This window comes from Camponotus floridanus, unplaced genomic scaffold (genome assembly GCF_003227725.1).
Source record: "Camponotus floridanus strain SB8 unplaced genomic scaffold, Cflo_v7.5 scaffold3, whole genome shotgun sequence".
Classification (NCBI taxonomy): domain Eukaryota; kingdom Metazoa; phylum Arthropoda; class Insecta; order Hymenoptera; family Formicidae; genus Camponotus; species Camponotus floridanus.
Window position 1 is genome coordinate 2713003 of NW_020229436.1, and position 18837 is coordinate 2731839.

The 18837-nt window shown below is 33.4% G+C and overlaps 1 protein-coding gene across 1 annotated transcript; it reads right to left on the bottom strand.

Annotated features, from left to right (window-relative positions):
• Positions 1-1243: 1243 nt before the first annotated feature.
• LOC105256825 (anosmin-1) lies at positions 1244-17999 on the bottom strand. Its single transcript, XM_020029265.2, has 8 exons — positions 17589-17999; positions 13807-13931; positions 5411-5603; positions 4680-5018; positions 2674-2870; positions 2085-2229; positions 1749-1963; positions 1244-1497 (listed from the first exon to the last, which is right to left on the bottom strand). The coding sequence occupies exons 1-8, from the start codon at positions 17662-17664 to the stop codon at positions 1270-1272; spliced, it is 1518 nt and encodes a 505-aa protein (XP_019884824.1). The 5' UTR covers positions 17665-17999; the 3' UTR covers positions 1244-1269.
• Positions 18000-18837: the final 838 nt, after the last annotated feature.

The window sequence follows — 18837 nt, forward strand, 5'->3', positions numbered from 1 at the left end:
AATAATAATAACGCGAGGTGGCTCAAATTTATCACATTGTCTGAAAAAACACATTTCTTTTGCTATTAAATAAATGATAAAAGCTTAAAATGTATAAAATGTTGTATTGCACGGTATAAATTGTTTTATATAAGATATTTATAATATGTTATACTCAAATTAAGTATCGATATTGAAATAGCATGTAGTTTAACCGATTTTACGACAATTGAAATATCTAGAAATAGTTAAATCTATTTAACCATTGCTGGTTGAATTAATGGTTGATCTTGATGTTGGAATCTGTGCACAAACACATACGATAATGAATCTTAAGTAAAAGACAATTTGTTTTATAAAAAAACTTTATGTTACATAAAAATATAAATCGATTTGAAATGTATTTTATCATGTTTGTGTGTAATTAAATGATAAAAGAATAAATATATTATTTTAATTTATAAAACCTAAAGTGCGTGAAAATGATGATGAATTTTATTTTGTAAAAAAGATATCTTATTCACAGTAGACTTACAGTACCACACATGTATTTTTATATTTATATTTATATTTGCACCTTGATAAACTTGTGTCTTTTATGCCTCTTAAATATTTCTCGTACCATTTATAAACGCCGCTCTTGTGTACATAACATAATCAAGAACTTACATATCTACAGTTATTTTTTAAGTTCTTGAAATATTATATATAATGTTTCAAAAAATAAAAGTATTTTATTTGAAAACATATTAAAAAATAAAAATGATAAATGTATTATTCAATGTGCTTTTAAATAAAAATTAACGGAAAAAAGATTTTCTTCAATTCTCGGTGATATAAAACTCTGGATATAAATTATGTTTAAAATTTACATTTTTTGTTATAAATAATGATATTTTTTTCTAAATAGATGTAGACATTATTTTTTTAATCTAATTTTTGTTATAATTTTTTAAATATGATTTTAATTTAATAGTAGATATCTATTATTATGTCTTTCTCCATACATATGAACAATATATTGCATCGCGTTTCCTCTCTTCGAACTTTACTTGACTGGATTACTTTGAATATTTTGACATTGGAAAGTTTTTGCAATATTAAATTATTGGATACATTTTTAAATCTGTAAATAATGTAAATCTTTTACTTATTAAAATAAAAAATTAAATTAAGTTGCTATAATAATATTCATAATCTCTGTAAAGATTATTATTAGGATATTCATATATCATGAATATTACAATTATTATAGTTTGTTTATCTGTCCTGTATAAGCAGCTAGCAAATTTATATCACAAATAAACCAGAGAACTGCCTTCTTGATCTGGATGATTTCTTACATCGTCCTGCCTTTCGCCGCGAATACTTCTGCCGTTTCTGATCGCCCTGACATCCGGTTGCAAAGAACTCTATACTGGTCCCATGACCATCGTTCTCGCCGTTTTTAAAAATGTTTCGCACAGTTGCGCTGTACATGCAGTCATTTCGAAGTTGTCGTAGATCATAATACGACGTCTGAAATTATTTGTAATGATAAATTAAAACTTGAAATTTTCTATTTTTTTTTCGATTAATTTATATTATCTTGTTTACATATCAGTGATACATTTATTCGAAATCAATCTTAATACTTTATTTGTGCTTTTTGAAGTAAGAGCGATAAATGTTGCATAAATGATATTGCAATAAATGATGTTGCATAAATAATATTGCAATAAATGTTATTCCTAAAAATATAAGACAAAAGGATCTTGAGATCGTGATACCTGAACCGTTTTCCAAGCAGCAGATTTTCGTCGACGGTCCGAGCCTTTCTCGCGCGAACATGACTCCTCTTGCCACGTGACATTATATGCGTCGACATCGCCGCTTGTTGGCCAAACCAAACGCGCCTTGACTTCTCCACAATGACAGTTCATGCGACGCACGTGGAGGCCGGCCTGGGTTCGTTCGCACCTGCGAGAACGTCTCCCGACGTCGGCTTCAATGAAAGGTCACCGCTTTCGTTGGTTATCCCAACTACACTGGACTTAGAAGGGAGACTGAGGGGAGGATTGATGAGCTTATCGCGTCACAGACATGTCAGAAGTTTGATACCTTACCGTATGCCATGTAGTCTGTGCTGTTGAAGACCTTAGATGCCTTGCGCGACGTCAGACGTCGACCACCGTAAACCGCCACTGCCTGCACTTGCAGAAAGTACTGACACTTGAGCTCCAGGTTCTTCAGTTCATAGCATGTTTTGTCCTGGAAAGACATATGGAAATCTTAATTATATTAAAAAAACATGGAGATTTCCGATTTCAAGTAATTAAAAAAAAAGTGAATCACATTTGTAAATCATTTCATGTTTTGTGAAATTTATATCACTTTAAAAAACAAATCTTATAGATTTTATATAGCCGCTTAAATTTTCTATTTAGAACATTCATATAAAATGATAATTATGAAAATTGATCAAAAGATAAAATATTCTGATAGAATGTTATGTTCTGTTCTGTTATTATTATGCTATTCACGAATTTAGAATATTTTTTCAATAATCTACATAATCAAAGAAAATTTTTTACAAAGGGATTAAGAAATAAGTAACAAATAAAATAATAATTATTTAATATGAATATCATAAATATTATTAAAAAGATGAAACAGTTATTAAAATAAATTTTTCTAATCCACTAATAAGCTTACTTTAAGAATCGTCTTGTGGTAAACGAGGATGGAGTCGTTCGTTGGTCCGTGAATGAGTCTGCTCCAAAACACTTTGTAGAATGATATCGGTACATCCGACGCCGGTTTAACCCATCGCAGATTAATACGTAATTTTCCACCGACGAGACGTGCATTAGACAAAGTCAAGTTTTGTGGTTCCTTCGGGTTCCGCGGTTCTACGATCAATGAAACACCACTAAGATAATTATTCTAATGTATAGTATTAATTAATAATACAATTTACAACCGCATATTTAATTTATAGCCCGCAGTAAAGGTAATTTCTTGCCGCCCTAAAATATTATCCATTATTGCATATTTTTTATAACCTTTTTTATTCCTCCATGCATAATATAGAAAAGCTTTTTTGTATTATCTTTTATAAATAATAATTATTAATATTTATTAAATTTCAAAATTGACAATCTTTTTATAGCGTAAAATTATATTTCTCTTTTATCTCATTCTCAATCTTTTCATTCATTTGTACAATATAATAATTATAAAAAAAAAACAATAAAAAATCGATAAATACATAAAATATTTTAATAGAAACTGTCATTACTGTATTATTCATAGATTTAGAATATTTTTTTAATAATTTACATAATTAAGAAAATTTTGTACATCAAGGGACTCGAAAAATAAGTGATAGGTGAAATAAATAAAAGGAACATCCTGGCTTGGCTGATGTGAAATGATAACCGCCAGGATATGTGATTTTTTAGCTATTTTGAAACAACTTGAATACTTAATCCGGTTTTGCATGATCTCTGTTGATTCATGTTGCGTTCGTCATACTAATTATCATTTTATTTTTATAGATCGAACCTGTTTGGCATGATTGCGATGCAGACGGAAAATTTATATGAAAATGTATTATCAATCTATTTGAGAGATACCCGCTCAAAATAATAGATATTTCAATTTATATTTGTGCTGCTTAATTAATAATTAAACTATAATTATTAAACCAATATTCGAACTTGTGGTATCATTACAGTCATTTTTCTTTGTCGAATCTTTACAATCGCACTCGTGATCCTTCAATGTTTATTCTCACGTTAACCGTTGGCCAGTGAAGTTTAATTTGCGTGCGAGAGGCCAACGTAAGCAATACTTACCATAGCGATTTGCGCATGCGATTAACACGACTCTGGAACTTTTCGCCGCAGGTTAATGACCAGAATTCCCAGTTAACAAACAAATACAAACGTATTCACAGGTAAATTTTCTTCAGCGAAGCGTGTCGACCTTGCGTGAGAAACGAGTTGTTCCACAAGTTCGTACAATCAACGATAATAGCTCTAGCCTTCCATAACATTCTTAAATTATTGTTCCCTTCTGTCAATTTACAATGTAGAAATGATGGACGAAGTATTACAATGTAGGAATAATAAACGAAGTATTTTCAAGCGAAAACTTGATATTAATTTAAACAGATAAAATAAATATTTTTATTTAACGATAATGATTAATAAATTAAAATGTAAAAACTTGCGATATTTTCAATCTGATCCTTTTTTTCTGATAATGTTTTTAATTTTATATAAATACATAAATACATAAATTTATAAATATATATAATTATATAAATACATATAAATTTACATAAATATATACACTTCACATTATATATTCTCAATATTAGCTATAATGTTATAATATGTATAACTGTATAATGTATATGTATATGTATTGTATAATATATATTATTGTATAGTATTATTGCATAATATATATTATGCACATAAATATACTTTTGACATTTCTTGAAAAATATCTTCAAATTATATATCGGTTTTCTATATAAAGAAATCTTTTTTTCTATAAATATACTTTTTTTCTTACTTAAATTATGTAGAAGAATACCACTCCTTTTTCAGTTTGAATTCATCCAATGATAATAATAAATAATTGCGAATATATAATATATGTTTAATATATATTTAATATTTATTCTTATAATTTTTAAATATACGTACCTTTCGTTTTAAAGGGTCTGGAGGGTTGCGAATACCCGCGCGATCCATTTCCATTGACGGCCGCCACACGGAATTGATACCAGTGCCCCGTCTTTAACCGGCTCCGAAGAGTCGCATGCGGTTTTGTCGATACGTGGCAAACGGTCCAGGAACTTAGCCTGGACTCCAAGTATCTGGGACCGACAAGGTGACGCTCTTCCACTAGATACCGAACCGCGTCATTATCATTCTCATTGACAGATATATTGCTCACTCCCGGCCTGCCGTTACGCCACGTCAAAAGCACCAGATTTCTCTTCTGCTGCTGTATCTGCAAATTCTCCGGCACAGCTGGCAGATCTAATTTAAATTTAATATTAATTATTATAATTCAAATAAGTTCATGACAGGCTTACGATAAGCGATCTATTAAGATTTATGAAGATTTTATCTATGAAATCATTGATCAATTTTTTTAAACCAGAATTATTGACATAAATCGTTATTATTATTGTCAATCAAATTTATCATTTTTCTCATTAATATTTTTATAATTAACTATTAAATTACATATATTAAAGTAAAATCCATTTGAAAAAAAATAATAATATAGCACCACTGTATCATTTATATTTTTGAAATTGTTTTTTAAACTTTGTTTCTTAAAACTCTTATAACTTTAATTTTTATTTATAATCTGAAAATTAGCTTGTAAAATATAAATAAACATGGCACATTGATTGCTGTCATACCGTTTCGATTGTCCAAACCAACGGGATGCATGCACGTGATGCCGCAATCATGGGGGCAACACTTCGCCAAATCCGGACAACGGGAATCGTCGACGCAGGCATCCAAGCAAGCGGCTTCGAAGGGCGTCATGGACGTTCTTTCGGGGCAATAACCGGGTTTCGTATAATTCGACGCCAGGCAATTTTCCACGCACTACAACACAATAATAAAACACGAGAAAAAATTTATGAAATTTTTTTACATTTGTTTTACATTTGTTTCTAATGTATTTTTTGATTTCTCATCGTTAGGATATATGCAAGAAAACAAATAATATTAATTACATAAACAAATGCACAAGTAAGCAAATATTTTTATATAATACAGTTGTAATCTTTTACTCACTTTATTTTAAAATCGCTTGGTGATTAAACATGTGTTATATAATATTCGATTACTAATTGAATATTCAGATAATTTGTTGAAAAAAGTATCTCATCAAAAAATATTCCTATTTTCTTGTAGAGCAAAATTATATACACTAAATATGCTCGTATGTTTTTATGACATCCGAAGATCGTCAAAATCTAATGACAAACACTTATCCAATTAGCGCAATGCTTATCTAATTAATTAAACACGTTTGTTTTGGAATACGTGCACCAACGCTAAGTGGTCCAGTTTTTGTGCCATGCAATGTGATGATATTTTCATCGCCATCTTCATCACCGGAAGTGTAAACCGAGATGCGCACGCAATGTTGATGATACAGTGCAAAAACATTTACGACGCGAAAGAAACTACTGCCTGAATTCTCATCGTTACTTTTTTCTCATAATTACGCTTTAAATTTAATAAATACAATCTGCACTGAATCGAGAGCTGGCAACATTTTTATATTGACGATTTAATAGGAAAAGAATTTATTAAAATTAAATTAAAATTTAAATTAAAATTGATTAAAAAATTGTGAATCTATTACTGTTATAAAATTTAAAACAGCCAACAAAATTGGTATTATAATTTTATTACAACGTTGTAATATTTTTAAAACACAAAATATTACGAATTTTAAGATTCTGCGAAAATGCCTAAAAAATACTTGAAAAAATGTGTTAAAATGTTATCTCGTCAAAATCGTTATTCACGAAAGTTCGTGCAAGTCTAAAAATCTTACTTTTCCAGACTTGTACCATCATTTCGCTCAATGGTTTCGTGTAAGGATGTTTCTTCACCGCTCATTCCGCGGGCGGGTTTATCAAGGTCGGCTCGAACTTCACCGCATGCCATCTTAATCGGAGCGCTCTTGATCTGCTCCATTCGCGATTCGATCCTATCCCGTCGATACCGAAAAAGATACGGTCAATTGGCGGAAAAAAATAAAAATACAACAAATTGCCGCCGATATCGAGTTTTGCCGCGATTGAGAGCTTCCCTGCCATTTTCGTGGAAGCCAGTCCTCGCTACATAGTTACGAAACTGCTCCTCGATTCCGTTCTGATGCGAAATGCGAGTCCGGGTCCTTTAAACGATCCCCGAGGCGTATTTCTGATCGTCAGGACGAAGGTGCCTATTCATATATATTTCAACTTAATGCGCGCTGCCGTGTTTTTATCCCGTCATTATTTTCGTACAATATAGACGCGAGAGAGCCGACCCGACCAAGTCGATCGAAAAAAATGCAACTTATAAGATAAGCGCCGACGGCGCAGTAAGATGCATGATTACAAGCGTAATATGGAGTTCGCAAAGTCGTTAAGCTTAATAGCGCGAGACTCAGGGCAAATTTTCAAAGTCTTGTTATAAAGTAAGTGCATCATATCAAATTTTAAAATCGTGACCTTGTCAGCTTCTAAATAAATGTGCCAAAAGAAGAAATCGCTAATTGTTGTTTACGATCGAAGCCTAATACACGTTTGACGTTTCATTTCAGATTGCAGATCCATGCCGGACGTTTTATGATCTGCTGTCGTGTAGAGAGTGACACGCGCTACTATCGATGGCCCATAAAGAATCTCTTCTATGCAGAGAAACGCGTTTATTCTCGCTGCAAAAGAGCGCATTTGACGAGGACATTACGTGGCATCTTACGCCATCGAACTTCGTAATCAACACATTATTGATGGTCATTTTAGACAACCAATAAAGCTAATTCTATATAACATCTCATAAGCATACCACATATTACGTTTGTTGACCCAAATAACAAATTCTAAGGAATAAGACTCGAGTAAACGCTGTAATAGCATGTGAAAAATTTATAACATTGTACAAATAATTTCTTTACAAGTCATAATTAACATTCAAACGAAAAATAGCCTACAAGTACTGTTTAAATCCATTAAAGGGGCGATATTGTCAATGACGTGACATGATTTATCGTTACGAGATACATTAAGTGTACATTAAGGATTATACGCCTGATATTTGAATTAAATATGCATGAGGAAAGAAAGAAAGAGGAAAAACAAGTATTAATCTATTTGAAAAACCGTCAGCAACATGCGACATGTAAATAGTACGATCTTTGTGTTATAGACGTAATTTAAGAATTAATATGCGGGAATAAAATTTGTCGGCTTTGCGTTAATGTAATATAAGCGTTTCGCATAAAGAAGAAAAAAAGAAGAAAAACGTATGTATCATATATTATACAAAGAAAAGATTAAGAAAGTAAAGCAACGAAAAATTTTAAATTTAAAATATTTAAAATATTTAAAATAAAATACATAATTGTTAAAAAATTAAAAGAAAAACTTTCTTTTTTCTTTTAATCTGAAGTGTTCCGTGCTCATGATTAGTATTATAATATAAACTAAGGGATCCTAGGGATCTTAAAAATTCAGAGATCGGGATGGCCTGCACAGCTATCGCAGGATCTGGTGATTTCCAAGGTGGCAAATCGCCAATTCTTCTCAGAGGAGATTCAGAAGAAACATTCCTAACAACGGAAGCTTGTATTTGTTATCGCGTTGCGCGACTGCGACATGTATCATTGCAACAGTCAGGGAAACTGGTTCACTTATTTATTGGCCTACTTTTTACAGAGGGAAGCGAGTACGCCGAGTTGAACTGAGCAGAGTAGAACGGATCGACGACGACGTCGTCGATCGACGATGGTACTCGTCCGGGGCCATTGACCAGCTAAATAAAGTTTACCGATCCTCTCGAGGATCGTATCTTGTCGGTAGCATTGTTCGCGAAATCATAAGGATATCGCGATATTCTTGCGTTACAGGCTACTCTCTCTTCTTAAGAGACTCCCTGAACAGCTCTCGAGAATCCGGGAAATGAAATCGCGCTATCCAAGAGCTTATGTTCACGATTTCATATTCCAAAGAGATACACTATTTTTTCTATTCTTTACGTGAAAAATACTAGAAGAACATTTGATGAAATATTTTCGAAAGAGTATTTCGACAAGCTTTGTGTCTTGGAAATTCTTTAAAAGAAATTAGATAATAATTAGATTATAAATATATATATTTATACACATATGTATTCTATTTAATGCATCACTTGTCATTTACAAATCAACTATATTAAATATAATATTTGACAAACCTTAAGATGAATCTAATTATAAAGTCATGTCTTATATAATTTTTGTAAAAGACTAATATTTTAAATTTGATTTTATTGAATTATGCGTGATGCATATATTGTATTTATGACGTAGATAGTATGTTTCTTTCTCTCTCAATTACTACTTAATAATACTTTCAATGAAAAAGAAAATGCATATTTAACATCGATTAATTATTCTGCATTTCATTGGTAGTCGAGATTTGCTGCAAGTCAAACAGAAATATTACATTATTAGTATTATTATACTACAGTTATATTATTTCTAAACTTTATTTATCAAGTCGTCTTACATTAAGCACTACATAAATTAAAAGAATATTCACAATGGAATTTTAGAATTTTCTTATGATTTTTTCAATATACTATAGCATATACATTTTTAATTTAAATCTTTAAAAGATTTTAATAACCATTTTTGTAAATTATTTTAGCAACAGTATAATTATAATATGTAAAATTATAAATTTATAAAATTGTAAAATTATAAATACAGAATAAGTAAAATTATTGTAACAGGACATGTACAATTATAAGTAAAATATTTAAATACTTTGGAATTATCACAGATCTCTATATATAAATCACTATGTATGCACATAATACTACACCTATAAGAAAGTTAATTTAAAGGTTCTATTTATCACTGGCAGGAATTCCATTCTCCAGAGCAAAGTAATATCTATATGTGATTTTATGATATCAAATAATAAAGAGCAATAAAGAAAGAGCACTATTATGCAAGTTGCTAATAGATACTAGGCATTGTTGCGAAATATTACATTGGTACATAATTATGCAATGATTGCTATATCATTTTACCCCATTTGTAATTTACATCTACATATACATATGTATATAAATCAATAAGATAAAACAGTTATACATTTTTTACTCAATGTTAATTATAATTAATAATATTATTTTATTAAGTCCGATTCTTATTTCATTATTCATTAACTCAATGTTTTAGAAGTTTAAATTTGTTAATTAGTAAAAAACCTGAATATACAAAGACTATTTTCTAAAATATATTTGTATATTCAGGAAATAATTTTTTCTTAACTTCTTTATTATTTTTTTATTTAAAACGCTTATTTACTGTAAGCATTTTTTAAATAGATATTTCTACTGTTTATATTTGTGCGAATAGCCTAGGGCCTAGATGATAGTTGAGAATTAATATTAGTGTCAAAATTATTTTTGTACGCAAAATTTAAATTTTAAATGCAGGCTACAACCTGAAAAGATTAAGGTATCCCGTCGCGATTTTCTCTGTTACGCTTTTTTCGATACGCATTAAAAGAAGTAAGTGGACGATGGACTGTTTCGCAATGCTCGCATCGCGAGTGATAATGGCCTCCAGGACGTAAAAGAGTAAAAAGAGCAAACCGAAGTGAACGAGCAGCGCGATCTGATGAAGCGTCGTCACGATCGAAGAATTAACTTCGCCGATGCATGCCGAGATCACCGAGTGATATCCGAGGCGATCGCGCGGATCAAAGTATACAAGAAGGCTAATGAAGTTCACCAGATCTCGTTCTTCTCTCCCTCTCACGCCCTCCACATCGATCGAGCCGAAGGCGCGCAAGGGCCGATCTGTTCCAGTCGAGAGCTTCTTCGTGAAGATCGAAGCGCGCGGCCGTCGTGAAGTGATCGCGAAGATTAGGGTATGGCAGGAGACTAATGTAGTCCGCCGCGAAGATCGGCGATAGTGTCGATCGACAATACTGAAAAATCATGCAAGCCGATCGTTGCTCCTTCTTTCTCCGCTTCCTCCGCGACTCCCTTCTCCTTCTCTCTCTCTCTCTCTTTCTTTCTCTCTTTCTCTCTCTTTCATTTTCTTTTTTCTTTTTTTCTTTCCCCCTTTCTTCTCTTTCTCTCTCTCTTTCTCTCGCATCGGTAGGCTACCCCAATTAAAGACTTCGCGGTTTGAAGTATTCATTAAGATCGGTATGGTCGAGGCGGCCTTCGATCGAAGTTCATCGCGAGAATTGGCTGGCCGCCGATCGTCGTCGTTAAGAAAATTATATTGCCCATTGGCGTTTTGCCAGTGTCGTTTTCTTCTCGCTTCTTCTTCATCTTCTTCCTTCTCTTGCGCTTCGCATCTTCTCGCTTATTCTTTCCTCCGCGACGACACCGATAATTAACAATCGAAAGGGCGCCGCGTGTGGGACTCACATTTGATCGGCGTGGAGTTCCTGGTGAAGTTCTCCGCGATGTAACGAACGCGCTAACGAAGTCGATTGTTATAACGGCGGGAGTTTATCTTTTTTTTTATCAATATGCTAAAGGACGCCGCCGCCATTGAAATACCGAGGAATTCATGCCCGCTTATTAAATGTTACTTCCAAAATGAAGTTTCGCAATGACAATCACGCTAACGAAGTTAATTGTAATAACGGCAAGCGTTGCATCTCTTCTCTCTGTCCCTTTTTTTCTTTCTCTCAGATTTCTTTAATATTCCCACAACATGAGTGCAGAAAGTTATCAGCAGAAATTCCGCTTTGACGGTTGTGCTAAGAAAATTAATTAATAAATGCTATATGCTAATTATTTTTTTCCTTCGTGTTCTTTCATTTTTTTGTGCTGTTGAGTAAGCTATAATTAATAATCAATAAGATGCTGTATGATTCATATCATGGAATGTACATTTTAATATTCTCATCTTAATATTCTTAATTTTCTATCCAAGTTCAACGGCCACTATTACGTTAGCTAATTATAGTAACAGTGAATAAAAGAATGCGGAAGATTACATAACACAGGTCGCGCAAAGATAAAAATGCGGTGTGATTAATTTGATAGAACGTATTCGATTAGAATGTGTGTGTGAGACGAGAGATGAATGCTTTATACTTCACATGTTAAATGACGTAAAAACATACCAATTTAAACTAATACGAGTCAAAAAATAGAATTGCTTTTATAAGTTAAAAAAAATTAAATATCTTATAACAGGAACTGCCCAGGTCAAACTTTATTTTGAAAATGATTGGAAAATAATAGTTGCTTTTCTATTAAATTGGCACATTAAAATTGACTGTGCTTTACTTTCACCAAGAAAATTGAAGGTACTAATATAATTTCTATCGTTGATCAATAATTACGTGCAAGATTGAATCGAGATATGAGTAAAGGTTCAGCACAAGAATGAGAGGTAATAATTCGCGGATTTACTTTCACGAAGCCATCATCTCTGTAACAAGCCTTACGAATTACCTCATTTGTGTACTCAATCTCTCTCATAATCATAATATATTTCGCTAACTTCAATATTTATTTGCAGTGGACATCGGAAGAATTAATTTCGTCAAGAACGATCGGGCTTGCGGAGGCAGAAATGAAGTCAGGTCTGGAAAACAAAAGATCTCGCTCGCAAAATTCTCGATGCTCGCCGCGAATACGCGCGGTATAGTCGAATGCCATTGGGAAGATTGATTGTCGGTGCTTTGGGATAGGAACCTGTTTTCGATAATGTCGGAAGATACGTTTCTAGTGCGTTTCTATAGGTATAACATCCGGACTCGGTGCGTTGCCGCTCGCGCGCGCAACCCTTTTATAGGCCATTACTTCGGGTCTTTATTGCCGGCCGCTAGTCAGAGCTCGGGGGCTATCTCTTCGTCATTTCTCGTCTACCCTGCTCTCCGGAATCATTTCGGGGCCGTAATGACGTGTGTATATATGCCGGCAAAAAATACCAGCAATAATGCGCAGCGAGATTGCCAATGAGTTACTGGTAAGTCAATGAGTATCATTGCTCGTATTCTTTCATGTTGTTATTATTCGACTGATGCCAGTTAAAATATTTTATTCTCTCGCTACTCGCTCTTAGTAAATAAATTATTTTCACTCATGATATGTACAGACGAGTAGTCTCAGAGGCATGAGATGCTGCTGCAGGAATTGAGAGGATTCGATTCACAAGTCTGTATTCATTATATAATTATAGCTGTGGAATCGTGCTTTCCATTCAACGGAAGCTTTCTCTTGGCTCAAGATGGCCCAAATAAGATATTGTCAAGCCATCATTGTTGACCGTCGAATTAGCATCAAGTTCGAGTCAAGTCCCACGATCTATAGCATGGTATGCCTCATAAATCGTCGAGCGTGACGATGATTCAAGTGGGCGCGGACTCGGAGACGCTCGGGATTCGCATAACTAATTACACGCGAGCGAGAACCTGCAAAATCTGGACAAGCCTCGGATGAATCATCGACAAGCGCGTCTGTGCAACTCTTGGGAGGCGACAAAGCATTGCAGGAAACCAGTTTATTTAGCGACGCTATCGAGTGTTGAATCGGCCATCGAAATTAAAATCGATCTCCACTCGGACAGCGTGTACAATATAGCGCGTTGATTAATCGAACCGATTATTTCGGCTGATTGCGACGCGGCAGATCGATGCCATAAACGCCAACAATGATCGAGCTTGTCGGAGGAATAATGGTTATTCGATACAATGCTAATATTCCACCCTGTTAATTCCTTCAGATATTACTGTTTTGACAACGTTTTACTGTATATTTTACTGTATTGTTTATTAAATACAGCTTTCCATAAAATAGAACGAATGTGATTCAAGGATATTCAAAACGCCGGAAAATATTTTCCATGTGTCAAGAATATTTTCTATTGAAATTTGTTAGTCATATATTATAGAGATTAAAGAACAACGTTATTTGAAGAAACAATATACAACACGTGTTGTGCAAATGAGATTATCTCATCTCATTAACATCTGTAATATTGTCAGTAATAACAATATTACACATGTTAATGAGATGAGATAATCTCATTTGCACAACACGTGCCCTCATCATAACATACCTCGTCGGGATGATTCTCCCCGCATCGAGCATCACACCTGGCCACTCTAATAGAGTCGTATTCCTCGACGTATCGCGTCCATGATGCCAAACATCCTGGTAGCAGTAACCACCACAACCACCATCCTGCGCAGACATCATATTATTATCTACCCAGCGTTCATTGGTATTTTTTCTTTGCTTATGATGCACATAAACACATAGCTTGAAAATCGAAACACATTTCGCGAGTTATAATTTAAATCATCATCTATGCATGCATGCATGTGATTGGTTAAAACTTCTCTCTCTCTCTCTCTCTCTCTCTCTCTCTCTCTCTCTCTCTCTCTCTCTCTCTCTCTCTCTTTCTCTTTATAATATTAAATTATTAAATTTCTTATTAAATATATTCTCAAATGAACAGCTGATATTATCATCATTTTGATTAACTAGGAAATTTATTAATAAATAAAAATAAAGGAGATAATGTTAAAAATATGCTTTAAAATGTTAAGAAGGATTCTTAATAAAAAAACACATATAATGACATATTATAACAAGATTTATCAATTATTTTATAAAAAAATTAACAATTTTAATTTGTTTTAAAATTTTTTCCCTCCCTCTCTTTCCTTGGTAAAAATATAAATTCCAGAAATTTAATTGCTTCGTATAATTTTCGCTTTTTAGTTAATTACCAATACTTATACACAGTGTTTATTTATTGGTATACTTTGCACTTTCTCAACATGGTCTGTTTGCTATCGGCGTTACTCCCACGATGGTAGTCCTGAGGGAGCGCGATACGTATATGTATGCCATTAGCGTATACTCGCTGGGTTAGCTCTGAGCGTCATTTAGCTCATTTTAAATTCGTTTTCTTTTTATTCCTAGCGCACTAGGAGGACGAGCTATCCGCCATCCTCGCGGCTACCGGAGATTGTTTCTACCTTTTAGCAAAAGTATACAATTCATACAGTCGCGTACTCGTTCGCCCGTTTGCGATCGCAAGATATGAGCTACCTGCGCCGATCCCACGCGCCTCCTCGGAATTCCGATTGGGGCTTGTCGACAAGAAGGTAGAAGGCGATCGCATCCGCTTTTTCGCCGTTCACGTAAATGCAGAGACCGGAATGATACGACGCAGAAGAGAACCACGCGAAAGAGAACCACGTGAAAGATGCACGAACACCGGCGACGCTTGTCATCGATCATGTCCGTATGAATAAACGAGAAAACAAGTAAGGAATAAGATTTGTGAATCGATTTCTTTGCGCGGATATCGCTAATGAGAAAAGAGGGATACGCGAAGAAAATGTGAGTTTCTCATATTATTAAACAATGATTATTAATGATTATTTTACATTTTAATGATTATTTTATTCAAACGAGAAAATTAATCATCTTTTTTATTAATTATATTTTTATTAAATCATCATTCATGCTATCCTACTATTATAAACGAAATATTGTATTAAAAAAATTTAAACTTGCATTTGTTATATATAATAATTATGTATAATTTTTTGATATATTTATAAAGTCTTTATATATTTATAACATAGTTATATATCTACAGCAATTTTATTCAATTTTCCAAATTTATAATTACAATACATCAACTAAATATTAATACACGATCGATTCGTGTTACGACATCGGTCGTCAAAGAGAATCACGTTTGTCGGTGACTTCAATGCCTTCTCTCACCGAGAAGGACATGCTCGTCCTGAGAGAGTGGTCGAGAAAGAGTTGCCGGTTACCAGCGACAACCGAACGTCACGGAGACATGACGACCCCTTAATTTTTTGTCGACTATTAATTCGCACGTTTAATGATCTGACTTCGATCGATTAACGTCGACTTCTTGAAAGTATGTTCAGGTACTCGTGCTTTATTTTAACGCGTGAATATACTGTCACTGATTATTAACATTACTGTACTTCTCATTGGAAAAGTATAATAATGCTATCAATTTAACCTCGATAAGACAAAAATTCATTATTTAATTCTAATCAAAGTAACACCGTAAATATAAACAGGATTAATTTAATAGAACTAATTTTTTCTACAACAAATAAAGATTCAAATATGATTAAATAGGAGAAAGAGAAATAATTCTCGAACTGCATAGCATACTTCATATATCATGATAAATCTAATTTTAAATTCTATTTATGCAAAATGCATTCTTCTCTTGAATTGAAAATTAAGTTGATATTTAGCAGTAAAAATGTGAAGATATCGAGTAGCAGGGTTGTCTAATTAAATTCTTACAGTTCTCTCTGATTAATTTATACTTATAAAATCTCAACATTGTAAAAAAACAGCGTGATCGAGTGATTGTTAATGACATACAACATTTAGCTGATTTCTTCGATTGAATTATCTTTATTTTTTTCTGTCTGTATAATTCTTTCTTTATTGTTATTATTTTAGTTAATGCATCTCGTACAAACGATTGAAATGGAAATTTATGACTCATGTATTTATTCCTTAATACCAGCTGGATTTATCCCACGTCTCTAATCTTACCGATAATTCTTGTCTCAACGTTCTTCTCGCTCATTACGCTTATCTCAATGTATTTCGCGAGAAAGTACGCTATGTGTTTTGGAATGCGTACATTACTCGATACCCCCGAGATATTAGCCTTGCCTTTGCAAATATTATACGCTACATGGTAAAGGTGAGACTAATTTAAAAAAATTAATCGTTTGATATTTCTCTCTTTTTATTTTTACATTATTTTAAAATGTTCTAAAAAAAGATTCGTTTTGAAAAAGGTTTGTATCTAATTGTATCACTTATATTTCTACATCCTACAATTCACATATGTTTATATTTAAAATTTTTTTCAATTTTTACATGCTTATCCAAATAAATTTGAAGTTTTGCAAAATTACAATAAATATTTGCTTAATCTTGCTTAAACGTTTGAAAAAGATTCTTTGATAAATTTTAAATTAATTTGATAATTTAATTATTTTTTTAAATGTGTTTAGTGACACTTTGATCGTAATCTTTGATTTTCAGTAATAAGGGAATACTTCAAGGGTTCGAATGTGCTACTCTGGGAAGCTTTGAGTTAAACGGTACTTTGGTAAGACCGGAGTCTGTAAGTGGTTCTCGTCAATCCACTTTAGCTTTTTCACTTGAATACGCGAAATGTCTTATTTCATATCATGATGCATTATTTTAAAAATTTTTCTCTCATATGTATATTAGAAAAAGAAAGAAAAAAAGAGAGAGAGAGAGAAAGAGAAAGAATACATAAAAAATTTTTAGGTAGCTTTTATTTTTTCTTTTAAAAAGCTATTTATCTTTCAAGACTGCGGTTGTTGAAGGGTTGCAATTAAAATTAATCTCAAATTATTATATTAATTATTATAATATTTATTATTTGAATTAAATTTATCGTTTAAATTAACTATCATCAAAATTGAAAATTTCTGATCTAAATTTAAAAAATATTTATCAAAACATAAAGTAAAATCATATAACCATTTAACGAGAGAGTTAAATAGGAATATTAATTATGGCGCAATGTATTTCTTTTGTTTATCAACAACAATTTTAATCTCTAAATGTTCCACTACATATATATATAGACTTTTCTTAATATATCTACAACAGTATAATGTAAGTGAAATATGTATAAAAAATATATCAATGCTAAAATTACTATTATAGACGATAAAGTATATAAAGCGATTAGGATTTTCATTCCAATTCTTTCTTGACCAGTTAATGTCATCGTGGATATCTCTTATTCATCCCTACATCCTACATCCCCATACGTACTTTTGAGGGTGATCGGTTGCTGCCTCCACCTTCTCTTCGCGGCTACAGCTGACGTTGGATTGCCGGCGTGCGGCATCGGATCGCAATATGATTTTCCGGGAGCGACGTGCTCGACCGTGAATCCTATCGCGGATCTCTGTCCAAATGAATGGAAAAGCGCCAAGGATCTTTCCTTGAAGGAACAGGGCCCTTTTTGTTTCACCGCAAACGACGCGTCGTCGTCGTCCTTATTAGAAACACGGCCGGTGCATGGCGCCAGACTGTCAGGCTCGCTCGAGTCAACTGATAACGTGATTGCGTGGGACGTTATCTATCTCTGGATTTCCGCCGACCAGCCACTCAGCCACGGCAACAATCCGCAACAAGACTAAACCCGTAAGACCGAGCCGAAGCGTTCGAACTGGGATCGGGCTTACTTTCCTGTGCAGACCGATCCTCCTTCTCTCCTTGCTCTCTCGCCCTCCTGGCGCACTTTTCTCCTACTCTACACCGGGCCCACACCACTTGCTTTCCACCACTCTCCACCGTCACCGCCACCCATTGCAATGACCGAATCATTAACTTCAGGAAGGGTCCTGGGGCTCGCACGCGCAAGCGAGGAGTACACGCGCGGGGAGCGCGTTCGCCGAACCGACGACGGGAGAGCTTCCTTCCTATTCCTTCCTTTCTTCCTTTTTCTTCCTTTCTTCCCCGTCGCATTTGAGGACACGGTAGCGCTCTTTGACCCTTCTTTTCGAGGGAGAAGAGGGTTCTTTCTTTAATCTAACCGTGCTCCTTTCTTCTAACCATACACCCGTGAATCGAACAAAACTCTGAGAGAGTCTTTCATTATTCATTATTTTATTAAAATGTATAAGGTTCTTTTTTATTTCTATCATTTATTATTTTAATATCAAACAAAGTAATTTTTATGGCGTATTGAGAACGTGAAGAAGTGTATTCAAAGAAGAAAAACTTACTCGTTCATCAAGCATGCGTTTTTAACAATTGAAAATATTTAATAGGAATTATAATTAATATGAATTACAATTACATGCTAATTTTATTTTTATTTTATATTTTATATTTTTATTTTATACATGTGCGAAAGCATCTATATTTTCGTATCGTTTTTTTTTGTGCGCATGTGTGAATATAATGTACATATATATTAATTCAGAAACCGATACGTGACTTTTACTAGAAACATTCTTCAAAAATGAACTTAAACGCCACTCGGATAACTATGCTGGTCAAAACAACTTGGCGT